This window comes from Scyliorhinus canicula, chromosome 5 (assembly GCF_902713615.1).
Source record: "Scyliorhinus canicula chromosome 5, sScyCan1.1, whole genome shotgun sequence".
NCBI classification, from domain to species: Eukaryota; Metazoa; Chordata; class Chondrichthyes; order Carcharhiniformes; family Scyliorhinidae; genus Scyliorhinus; species Scyliorhinus canicula.
Genome location: NC_052150.1, coordinates 206317278 through 206330502, shown reverse-complemented (window position 1 = coordinate 206330502; position 13225 = coordinate 206317278). Strand labels below are relative to the sequence as shown.

Here is a 13225-nt window from a genome sequence, read left to right as displayed (position 1 = left end):
ACCTGGAGCTGTGAAGCAATTGTGCTATCCACAATGCTACCGTGCTGCCCTTAAGAAGAATTATTCTACACTCCATTATTCTACCCTAATCCATGTACCTATCCAATAGCCGCTTGAAGGTCCCTAACTTTTCCGACTCAACTACTTACCACAGGCAGTGCATTCCATACCCCCACTACTCTCTGGGTAAAGAACCTACCTCTGACATCCCTCCTATATCTTCCACCATTTACCTTAAATTTATGTCCCCTTGTAATGGTTTGTTCCACCCGGGGAAAAAGACTGTCTACTCTATCTATTCCCCTGATCATCTTATAAACCTCCATCAAGTTTCCCCTCATCCTTCTCCATTCTAATGAGAAAAGGCCTAGCACCCTCAACCTTTCCACGTAAGACCTACTCTCCATTCCAGGCAACATCCTGGTAAATCTCCTTTGCACCTTTTCCAAAGCTTCCACATCCTTCCTAAAATGAGGTGACCGGAACTGTACACAGTACTCCAAATGTGGCCTGATCCAAGGTTTTGTACAGCTGCATCATCACCTCACAGCTCTTAAATTCAATCCCTCTGCTAATGAACGCTAGCACACCATAGGCCTTCTTCACAGCTCTATCCACTTGAGTGGCAACTTTCAAAGATCTATGAACATAGACCCCAAGATCTCTCTGCTCCTCTACATTGCCAAGAACCCTACCGTTAACCCTGTATTCCGCATTCATATTTGTCCTTCCAAAATGGACAACCTCACACTTGTCAGGGTTAAACTCCATCTGCCACTTCTCAGCCCAGCTCTGCATCCTATCTATGTCTCTTTGCAGCCAACAACAGCCCTCCTCACTATCCACAACTCCACCAATCTTCGTATCATCTGCAAATATACTGACCCACCCTTCAACTCCCTCATCCAAGTCGTTAATCAAAATCACAAACAGCAGAGGACCCAGAACTGATCCCTGCGGTACACCACTGGATAACCTGGGCTCCAGGCTGAATATTTGCCATCCACCACCACTCTCTGCCTTCTATCGGTTAGCCAGTTCGTTATCAAAATAATGGATAAATTAATGGTCTAAATCTGCAGTGCAGTTAGCACTTGAAGGAGGGAGAATGTAGTCAAATGAAATATCATTGGTTTCTAATGTGCTCGCGCCTTCAAGGTAGCTCAGGCCATTTTCAGGAAATACTACAGATCCTAGAAATCTGAAACCAAATCCTGGAAGGCAAGTTGGACAGCATTTGTAAAAGGGGACAAATTGACATAGTTTCCGGTCTCTGACCTTTCATTGAAAGTGGTGTTGGGTTGGTTCTGTTTGGTCACCTTTGGTGCCCGCAGTCTCTTGATCCTCCATTGAACAAACACTCCCTCCCCAACAACATTGTGGGTGTACCTAGGCTACCACATGGACTGCAGCGGTTCAAGAAGGTAACTTACCACCACCTTCCTGAGGGCAATTAGGGATGGGCAATGAATGCTGCCATAGCCAATGAAGCTTGCATTCCTTAAATTCATTTTTTAAAATGTTGATTCAATGTTTAACTGGAAAATTGGTGTTTATTATATGGAATCTAAATTGTGTACACAATCCTACAATACTAGAATGAAAAAACTGATTGTTCTGCCCATCCAGTCTTCATGACGCTTTTCTCCAAGATCCACTTAGTTTAATTCTGCCTTGTTGCTCATTTCTCTGTATATACTTCAATTGCAATAGTTCTTGGGATCTATCAGTCAGTTGGTAGTGTTCCAACTTTGAAGTAGAAAATAATCCTTTGTACCATTGATTTAAATGCTTTGGACAGTAATTTGTTAGTGTAACAAGTAATGTTTGTATTTCTTTAGAACTTTCTGATGAAGCGAAAGCAGCTTTGCGTGAGTTTGAGGAGACAGAACGACAACGCAAACAGGGGAAACGAGGACGAAGAGGAGGAGGGCCTGCAGCTAACTTTCCTTTTTGTGATCAAAGGCGAGACGGTGGTAGGAGGAGAGACCAACGGCCACCCTTGATGCAAGTACCTCCATCACTGCAGGTAACTATCATGATTTTTAACTTGTTTGTATTTTTGTTTTCTTCATTAGAAACTGTTCTGTCAGTTTAGTGATTGTGCAAGTGGAGGTTGACAGTGTTGAGGAACAGCCAGTGATTGCATCCAGCCTGCCTGTTTGAATGCAGTCAGGTAATTTGTCTTTCCTCATTACCTGTTCAGTCATGATTTCTGTACCTTGTGGAGACTATGGTGTTCCATGTATCATCATCAGATTTTGTGTGCTGCTCATCTGTTTTTAATTTTTATAAAACCTCGAGAGTTATCATTGCCTTCAATTATTTTTCATTAAGAGCTTTAGAAATCAGTGTGCAGTCAAAAAACTCTGGAAAACAGGGGAAGGAGAAGAAAATCTGGATCTGGACATAGACTGTAATTGTACAAATGAAAAGCTGGTATAAATCTGAAATCATAGTAATGCGTAGCTTGTATTGCCAACATGTTGTAATAATCCAGCTAAAGATGAGAATATCGACCTATTTCCTGATTTTTCTTTCCTCCTGTGCTCAGAATATTGCCAGTTTTTTAAAGGAAGCACCAGCTGCAAATGTTGGTTTGTTGTACCGTTGCAGGAAATCAAGCTCTCTATATATTTGTGTTTTACTTGTGTGATATCATTGTCAAGAAAACTTGGACATTGTACCTCTGCTTCATTGCAAAGAATGTAAATACTGTATTTCATTTCCAGTTTTTGACTATATATTTATTTACCAGTATTCTAACTCTGCATGTGAAACAACAAATGGTAGTGTTTTAAGTAGCCTAGACGTGAGCATAAAAGTACAAAGGTTTAATAAATTAAACGAGTAGTTGAAACTGGCAAATGGATTTCAATCAGGTAAATGCACGGTCCAATAAAAAATAGATCCGAGTCTGAAATAAATGGTGAAAAATTAATAACACCCCCCCCCCCCCCCCCCCCCAGAGTGAAGATCCAAAGAATTTAGGATGTACACAGTTTGCTGGAATGTAGTAGTCACGTGCAATAAATAAGCAAACAGGCTAATAGAATGGTAGCCGTTGTAAACTTGGGAGGGAGGAGGTTCTGCTACAGTTTTGCAAAACTCTGATTAGACCGCGTCTGGAGTTTTGTGTACAGTTCTGGGCACTGTACCGCACCATTGAAAGCATTTATTTGCCTTGAAAATGTGCAGGCAGATTCATCACAATTTTATCAGGACTTCCAAGGATTAGATCGAGGAGATATTTCATTAACTAGATTTGTATTCCCTGACGTATTGTAGGTTAAGGAGATTTTGAGAAGAATTCGTAGGGTAGATGTGGCAAACTTTTTTTTTCTGCCAGCAAAAGGCGCTTAAATCAGGCAGACAATTCAGGAGGGATGTCAGGAAATACTTGTCACACAGGGTGGTAGCAGTGTGAAATTTGTACCAGTGTAAGCATTAACTTTAGTTCAATTGATGTTTTAAAATCTGAGATTGACAGATTATTGTTGGATAAGAATATTGATATGGGAAAGGATATCCTGACGAAGCGACAACACGGGACTACTTGAATACCAACTGCAGAAGCAACATGTGATAAATAGAACAATGTGATCTCACAGCCAACGATCAAAATTAAGCTCTACAGCCCTGCCACACCCAGCCATGAATGGCAGTGAGCAATGAAACAACTAACCAGATGAGGGAGTTGCACAAGCATCCCCATCCTTAACGATGGTGAATCCCAGCAATCGTCTTCAGCCAGAACAGAGAAAATTAAAGCACGGGAACAGGCCCTTCGGCCCTTCAAGCCTGCACTTCCCGCCTGAACTAAAACCGCCTACCCTTCCGGGAACCACATTCCTTCATACCCATCTTTTTCATGTATTTGTCAAGAAGCTCCTCAAAAGTCACTATCATATTTGTTTCCTCTACCTCCCCCAGCAGTGGGTTCCAGGCTCCCACTACCCTCTGTAAAAAGTCTTAACTCGTACATCTCATTTAAACCGTGGCCCTCGCACCTTCAACCTCTGCTCCCTAGTAATTGACTCTTCCACCCTGGGAAAAAGCTTCTGACTATCCCCTCTGTCCGTGCCCCTCATTATCTTGTAGACTTATCAGATTGCCCCATAACCTACGACGTTTAGTGAGAATAAATCAAGTTTCTCCAACCTCTCCTCATAGCTAATGCCCTCCATACCATGCAACATCCTGGTAAATCTCTTCTGCACCCTCTCCAAAGCTGCCACATCCTTCTGGTAGTGTGGCAACCAAAATTGAACACTATATTACCTAAGTTTCTATAAAGCTGCAACATGACTTGCCAATTTTTAAACTCAGTGCCCCAGCTGATGAAGGCAAGCATGCCGTATGTCTTCTTGTAATACTGTCTCCACCTGCATTGCCACTTTGTGACCCGTGTTCCTGTACACCCAGATTCCTCTGCCTATCAATACTTTTGAGGATTCTGCCATTTACTATCCCCTATAACTATTGCTCTCGTGCTCATTGCCCCTCCCTGCTTAATAACAGAACCAGACATGGTGCCATTGCTCTGGCTGCTGCTGCTGCTGTTTTCCCCCAATAGGCCACCCCCCAACAGCATCCAAAACGATGTACTTGTTAGAGAGGGGGATGACCACAGGGAATTCCTGCACCGACTGCAATGTCCCATCTAGCAGTCATCTATCTGCCTGCACCGTGGGTGTCACCACATCACTAAAACTCCTTAGTGCATCCAACTGCTGCCCCAACCTATCCATGCGGTCTGTGAGGAGGGGCTATTGGGTGCACTTTCTGTAGATGTAGTCGTCCGAGATGCTGGAAGTATCTCGGATCTCTGACAAGTGCAGTACTTCATCACACTGACCGACGTTTCTATCATCAATTTAATTATTTAAGACAATGTATTAAACTCTTACCGTCACTTATCGCTACAGATACCCAAAGTAGATCTTTGTAAGTCACTTACCTTTCCAGGATGCTCTCTGGATCTCTCCCTTCAGATTAACAGTTTCAAAGCAAAAAGAAAGAAAACAAAACAAAAAGGGGAAAATCACCTCCTCCCACCCTGCACTGAATTACCACACTGCTCCAAATTATCCAAGTTTCAATCCCACTCTGGCTGCCTCACTCAGGCTGTCTCCCACTTCATGTACGCAAAGCTTTGAAAAAAAAATATTTTATAACAAACATGTATCAAAACAGGTTACAGCAAATAAACATAAACACCCAGGGCAGCATACTTCCCAGCAATCAACTATACAGTCTGTACAGATCCTCCCCCCCGGCGACGGATAGCTCTTCAAACATGGTCACAAACATCCCCCACCTTTTCTCAAACCCCCTGCCGAGCCTGTAACTCATACTTTATCTTCTCCAACCGCAGGAGGTCGTACAGGTCACCCAACCAAGCCGCTACCCCCGGTGGTGATGCCGACTGCCAGTCCAGTAAAATGCACCGCTGTGAAATCAGAGGCGAAAGCCACATCGGCCTTCCTCCTCTCCATGAGCTCTGGCTTCTCTGAAACCCCAAACATCACCACCAAAGGGCCCGGGTCCACCTCCTCCTCCACTACCCTGACTAAGAGTGTGAACACTCTCGCCCAGAATCTTCCCAATTTTTTTGCAACCCCAAAACAGGTGCGTGTGATTTTCTGGCCCCCGCCCACACGTCTCACACTCATCTGTGACCCCTGAAAGAACTCACTCATTCTTGCCCGAGTCATATGCACCCTGTGCACCACCTTAAACTGTATCAGACTCATCCATGCAGCAAGAAGAGGTCCCGTTTATCTCCCGTTTACCCTACGCAGTGCCTCACTCCATACTCTCCAATTGATCTCCCCTCCCAACTCCCCTTCCCATTTCTCCTTGATCTTCACCACCTGCTCGCCTTCCTGCTCCCCAAGTCACTTGTATATAACCCCAATTCTTCCCTCCCCTTCCACATCCGGAAGCAGCAGTCGCTCCAGCAGCAACCCGGCAACCTATGGAACCCCTCGAGACCTTTTGCGCAACGTACAGGCTTGCTCCAACTCTAGCCTTGTCTCCCACTGTTTTCTGCCGGATCTGATAACCAGTAGACATACCACTCCCAGGGGAAACTACTCCAACATTCACCTACGCCTTTTCATCAAAATTCCATTCTGTATCAGATAAAAAGAACTCTTTGTTTTTTTGTGCCTTCATGCCGGAGCCACCCTGTGTGTGTCCACTCCCATGGCCACCACCGGACGTCCGTACGCAAAGCTTACTGCTGAATGGATTGAAAAAAATAATGAATTTACAGGATGTGGGCGTTGCTGACGAGGCCAGCATTTATTGCCCACCCCTAGTTTCCTTTGAGAAGGTGCTGGTGAGCTGCTTTCTTGAACTGCTGCAGTTTCGCAGTCTCTGAGTTGTAGGTGCACCCACAGTGCTGGACGGGAGGAATTTCCACGATTTTGACCCAGTGACAGTGAAGGAACGGCGATATATTTCCAAGTCTGGATGGTGAGTGACCTGGAGCAGAACCTCCAGATGGTGGTGCCTAATTGTAAAGGTCATGGGTTTGAAAGGTGCTGCCCAAGGAGCCTTGTGTTCCTACAGTGCACCTTGTAGATGGTACACGCTGCTGCTACTGTGCGTCGATGGTGGAGTGAATGAATGTTGTGGAAGGGGTGCCAATCAAGTGGGCTGCTTTGTTTTCGATGGTGTCAAGTTTCTTGTGTTGGAGAGTACTCCATAACACTCCTGGCTTGCGTCTTGTAGGTGGACAGGCCTCGGAGAGTGTGGAGGTGAGCTATTCACCACAGGATACCTAGCCACTGACTTGCTCATGAAGCCACAGTATTTGTATGGCTAGGCCAGTTCAGTGTCTGGTCAGTGGTAATATCCAGGATGTTGATGGTGAGGGATTCAGTGATGGTAATGCAATTGCATGTCAAGGGGAAATGGTCAGATTCTCTCTTATTGGAGATGGTCATTGTCTTGCACTTGTGTTGCCTGAATATTACTTGCCACTTGTCACCCCAAGCCTGGATACTGTCCAGGTCTTGATGCATTTGGACACAAACATGGTGCTGAACATTGTTTTGTCAAAAGAGAAATCCCCACTTCTGATCTTCTGAGAGAAAGGGCATTGATGAAGCAGCTGAAGATGGTTGGGTCAAGGATACTCCCCTGTGGAACTCATGAAATTATGTCCTGGAACTGCGATGATTGATCGCCAACCACCTTCCTTTGTGCCGGGTATGACTCCAACCAACAGAGGGCCCCCCCCCCGATTCCCTTTGATTCCAGTTTTTCTATGGCTCCTTGATACCACACCTGGTCAAATGCTGCCTTGATGTCAAGGGCAGACATTCTCACTCCTTCTCTGTCTGGAGACCCTGCAGCATCACAGATGCTCGTCTTCTGCCAGTTTGTTTCTGTTGATGTGATATCAAGAAATGGCTGAAGTTACTGAGCAAGGCAAAGACTATCAGTTCTGACAACATTCTCGTGATAATCCCGAAGACTTGGAACAAGCCATGACCGGTCCTTTTATTTTGCCGCGATCATTTTTGATCCATGGGTCATTAATCGAAATGTACCTTTACGTCAAGCAGTAGAGAGAATAAGGAATTCAGAACAACAAAGAACAGCACAGGAACCAGCCTTTCGTTCCTCCAGACCTGCACTGATCATGATGCCTCTCTATAGTCAAACCTTCTGCACTTCCGGAGTCTGTACCCCTCTATTCCAATCCTATTCATGCATTTGTCAAGATGCCTCTTAAACGTCGCTATTGTATCAGCTTCCGCCACTCCCCAGGCAGTGTGTTCCAGGTATTCATCACCCTCTGCGTAAAAACATTTGCCTTGCACATCTCCTCTAAACGTTCCCTCTCGCACCTACCTATTTTCCCTAGTAATTGACTTTTCCACCCTGGGAAAAAGAATCCGACTATCTATTCTGTCCATGCCACTCATTTTGTAAACCTCTATTAGGTCACCCTTGAAGTTACAGGAGAGAACACTCTGGTTAGTTTGGTCTCCTAGAAAGTCGAGGAATGGCTGCCACCTCCGAGAGAAACCCGCCATGGACCCTCTCAAGGCAAACTTTATTTTCTCGACATCGAGAAACCCATCCATGTCACTAATCCAGGTCTCTACACTCTGGGGCTTTGAGTTCCTCCACATTAAAAGATCCGTCTCCGGGCTACCAGGGAGACAAAGGCCAATACGTCGGCCTCTTTCGCTTCCTGAACTCCCGGATCGTCTGACACACCAAAGATGACTATCTCTGGACCCAGCACCACCCGCGTGTCTAAGATCCTGGACATTGCCTTAGCAAAACCCTGCCACAATCTCTTAAGAGCCGGGCATGCCCAGAACATATGGACAAGATCTGCAGGGCTCTCCGCACACCTCGCACATTTATCCTCAACCCCAGAGAGCTTGCTCATCCTGGTTGCCATCATGTGTGCCCGGTGGACCACCTTAAACTGGATTAAGCGAAGCCTGGCACATGACGAGGAGAAATTGACCCTGTTTAGGGCATCCGCCCACAGGCTCGCATCTAGCTCCCCGCCTAACTCCTCCTCCCATTTGCCCTTAAGTTCCTCCACTGGGGCTTCCTCCACCTCCTGAAGCTCCTGGTAGATGTCCGACACCTTCCCCTCCCCTACCCAAGTGCCAGAGACCACCCTATCCAGTATCCTGCGTGGGGGTGGCAGTGGAAATGATACCACCTGTTTTTTCAGAAAGGCGCGTAACTGAAGGTATCTGAATTCATTTCCGGGGGGCCAAACTGAATTTCTCCTCCAGTGCTTTCAGGTTGGCAAAGGTCCCATCTATGAACAGGTCCCCCATCCTGTTAATGCCTGCCCTGTGCCAGCTTTGAAACACTCTGTCTATCTGGCCCGGGACAAATCTGAGATTGTTGCGTATCGTGGTCCAGACTGAGGCTCCTGCCACCTCCTGTGCGACTGAGCTCTGGGTACAGTCTCTTTACTCGCGGGGTCTTACTTGCCCATGCAAATCCCGAGATGATCTTGTTCACCCGCTTTTAGAAGGGTGAAGATGGAAAGGTACTGGAAGACGAACAGGAATCTGGAGAGAACCGACATCTTAACAGTCTGCCCCCCTCCCCGCTAAAGATAGTGGGAGCATGTCCCACCTTTTGAAGTGCCCCTCCATCTGCTCTATCAGCTGAGATAGATTAAGCTTCTGGAGGGCATCCCACTTTCGAGCCACCTGTATCCCTCGGTACTGAAAGCTCTTCTCGACCAACTTCAGCGGAAGCTCTCCCAGTGTAGGGCCCTTCGCCTCCCTCTGCGGCCGAGCTCTACAAAAGTCGAAAACATGGCCGAAGAAACGGGGAACAAACAAAAATAAGAGGAAACAACGTAATGTCACTCCCTCCGGCTACTCGGCAATTACCATCCCCACCAGAGTTACGTCCCAGTGTGGCTGTCCTTTGAGTCCAACTTTTCTTGCTTGATAAAATTCCACGCCTCGTCCAGTGTATCAAAGGAATGGTGGCGATCTTGATACGTGACCCACTGCCTCACTGGATGCAACAGCCCGAACTTCACCCCTTTGCTGTGGAGGGCCGCCTTAGCACGGTTGAATCCAGCGCACCTCTTGGTCAGTTCTGCTCCCAGGTCCTGTTAGATGCGGATTACTCCGTTCTCCCACCTGCTGCTCCGCTCCTTTTTAGCCCATCACAGGACTCGTTCCTTATCTGAGAAGCAGTGGAACAGTACCACCATGGCCCTCGGCGGTTCATTCGTTTTGGACTTCCTTGCAAGGACTCTGTGCATTAAGTTCCAGAGTCCGAGGGAGTGCTCCTGACCCCATCTGGGTCCCCAACAATGTGGTCACGAACGCGCTCGCATCCTACCCCTCCGGACCCTCAGGTAGGCCCAAAATGCGCAGATTCTGCCTCCTGGACCCATTTTCAAGGTCTTCCAGCCTCTCCTGCCCATCTTATGCAGGGCGTTGTGTCCCTCCACCCTGACAGCCAGGCCCAGGATCTCGTCTTCGTTATCCAAGACCTTTTTCTCAATCTCCTTGATTGCATTCTCCTGCATTTTCTGGGTCTCAACCATTTTCTCCATTGGGGCCCAGCATCTCTGTTTTCACGTCCGCAAAAGCCTTCTAAGGAACTCTTGCTGTTCCCGCTACCACTGGGCCCACACTGCCTGATCCAAGCCGGCTGCCATTTTCTGATCCCGCGCTCGTTCCTGCCGCTTCTCACTGGTTGTTTGTTTGCCCGTCCTGCTCCTGGTCCCCTCCATAAACTGCTGTGGGAGCCTTCTAGCGCCGTTTGCCTGCCGGTTTGCATCGAAAAAGGAGCCGGCAAAGCTCCTTGAAAGGGCCCATTAGTCCGATAGCGGTGGGAGCTTGCTGAAAAACCTGACCTACCTACCAGTGCATGGCCGCCACCGGAAGTCAGGGAGTTGGTCTTCATTGGCTGGGGACCAAGGAATCCAAGGCTGAGAGTGCTGTATTCCTGGAAGTAGAGGCCTGAATGAATCTACAGTGAAAATCTCGAACTGAAAGCAAAGTTTAAACAGAGAAGGTGCTGAAAGCGCCCATCTGAAAACAAAAACCACTTTTCTCTGTTGCTTTTTTTTGTTACCCCCTTTGTTTTTGTCTGTCTTGTGTGTGTGTGTGTATAGAAGTGGGAGGCAAATTAAAAGCGGGGAATTAGAAATGAGATAATAGTTATCAGTTGCATGTTTCATTAAGTTCTTGTTGTAAATAAACGGGCAATTGTTTTGATAAGCTTACAAAAACTGGTAACTGTAATTGTATGCCAAGAGCCAAAGACTTTGGGTATTTTTCTAAGAATTATTGTTTAATTCACTTGTGTTGTGACTTTGTGTCACGCGGGACTGGAATTGTCCCGGGTGTCGTAACAACCCAAGTCAAATTGTTGCAGTACAGCATTAGCATCGACCTGACAACGTAGAAAATTGCCGTGGTATGACATGTACAGAAAGCAGATCAAATTCAAACTGGCCAATTACTACCCGATCAGTCTACTCTTGGTCATCAGAAAAGTGATGAAATGGGTCCTCAACAGGGCCATTGAGCGCCACTTTCTCAATACCCTTGCAACTCAAATACTGAAGCAGCCAGTATCCATATGCAGCATGACAATTCAGACTCGGGCTGATAAGTGGTAAATAAAATCTGTTCCCCTCATGCAACTGGTTAACTACTACAGTAGTCCCCCTTTATAACGCGGGTGTTGGGGACCAAGACAGCCACCCGCGTTGTATCTGAGCCGCGGATATCCACGATGGGGGTTTTAAATTTATTTCAAAATCTATGCTAGCGCTTCCCCTTGTGAGTCTACAGGGGGCGGGGGGAGAGGTCAGACCCCCATAGACTCACAATGGGAAGCGCTAGCATAGATTTTTAAATAAATTTAAAACCCCCATCGTGGATCCAATTAAAATTTCAGCGGCCGGCTCACTTTGATCCGGAGAAGGAAGCTGCTCTCACTGAATCAGCCGGCCGCTGAAATTGACACTGCCCGCTGCTCTCTCCCTCCAATCCAACTTTTAAGTTTTAATGTTTCTGATTGGAGGGAGAGAGCAGCCGGCAGTGTCAATTTCTTTTTTTCCCTCCGGCTTGCCCCCTCTCCCCCCACCATCCTCCAACTAGACCCCTCTCCCCCCACAGCGTCCAGCTCGCCCCCTCTCCCCCACACCTTCCGCTCGCCCCCTCTCCCCCCACACCTTCCGGCTCGCTCCCTCGCCCCCCACACCTTCCGGCTCGCTCCCTCTCCCCCACACCCTCCTGCTCTCCCCCACAGCGTCCAGCTCGCCCCCTGTCCCCCCACACCCTCCGGCTCGCCCCCTCCCCACACCCTCCGCTCGCCCCTCCCCCCCCCTCCTCCTCCCCCCCCCCCTCTCCCCCTCCCCCCCCTCTCCCCCCCCCTCTCCCCCTCCCCCCCCCCCCTCTCCCCCCCCCCCTCCTCCCCCCCTCCTCCTCCCCCCCTCTCCTCCCCCGTCCCCAACACCGCAGGGCCCCCCTCTCTCCCCCAACACCCGCAGGGCCCTCCTCTGCTCCCCCAACACCCGCAGGTCCACCCTCTCTCCCCCACACCCCAGGGGGGTCTCCCCCACACCCCCAGGGGGGTCTCCCCCACACCCACAGGGGTGTCTCCCCCACACCCTCCCCACTCCTCTCCCCCAACACCCGCCCTCCCTCCTCTCCCCCCCAACACCCGCCCCCCTCCTTCTTCTCCCCCCCCACACCCGCCCCCCCCTCTTCTCTCCCCACACCCGCCCCCCCTCTTCTCCCCCCCCCCAACACCCGCCCCCCCTCTTCTCCCCCCCCCCCCCCCCCACCCCCCGCCCCCCCCCCCTCTTCTCCCCCCCAACACCGCCCCCCCCTCGGCAGTGTCATTTCAGCGGCCGGCTGATTGTTTCAGTGAGAGAGCAGCTTCCCTCTCCGGATCAAAGTGAGCCGGCCGCTGAAATTGACACTGCCGGCTGCTCTCCTCCCTCCAATCCAACTTTAAGTTTTAATGTTTCTGATTGGAGGGAGAGAGCAGCCGGCAGTGTCAATTTCAGCGGCCAGCTCACTTTGATCCAGAGAGGGAAGCTGCTCTCACTGAAATAATCAGCCGGCCGCTGAAATTGACACAACTGACAGTTGGGGTCCATAAGCCCCCCCGCGGTATATCGCGAACCGCGGTATTGCGGAGCGTGGTATAACGGGGGACTACTGTATCTCATTTCTTATTCCCCGCTTTAACTTGCCTCCCACCTTCTATATATATATACACACACACACACACGACAGACAAAAACAGAGTGGGAGAAAGGGGTAACAAAAAAAAAATAAGCAGCAGAGAAAAGGAGTTTTTGTTTCAGATGGGTGCTTTCAGCACCTTATCCTGTTTAAACTGTGCTTTCAGTTCGAGGTTTTCACTGTAGATTCATTCAGGCCTCGATTTCCAGGAATACAGCACTCTCAGCCTTTCTGCAGGGGGAGAAAAAAACAGGTTCTTGTTTTTATGTCCAGGAGTCAAACTGAAACTCCTTGGGATTCTGCAAAACATTCCACTGGGACAGAATCCAATCAGCAGCATTTTGGGTGAATTCCTTGGTCCCCAGCAAATCAATCAAACCAAATCCCAGCCCGTCTCTCTCACTGGTGCCGAAATGTCATGTGCATAGCAAGGACTATCCCCAACAAGATAGAATCTAAATTCTTCCCATGATATTCACAGAAACATAGAAAGTAGG

At 48.4% G+C, this 13225-nt stretch overlaps 1 protein-coding gene across 2 annotated transcripts in view; it reads left to right on the top strand.

Annotated features, from left to right (window-relative positions):
* The window catches only part of rbm33a (RNA binding motif protein 33a), a 256149-nt gene that overhangs the window by 131738 nt on the left and 111186 nt on the right, over positions 1–13225 (top strand). For both annotated transcript variants that reach the window (XM_038798392.1, XM_038798391.1), the window contains one exon: positions 1842–2029. In XM_038798392.1, coding sequence (XP_038654320.1) covers positions 1842–2029 — 188 coding nt within the window. The remainder of the gene's footprint in view (positions 1–1841; positions 2030–13225) is intronic.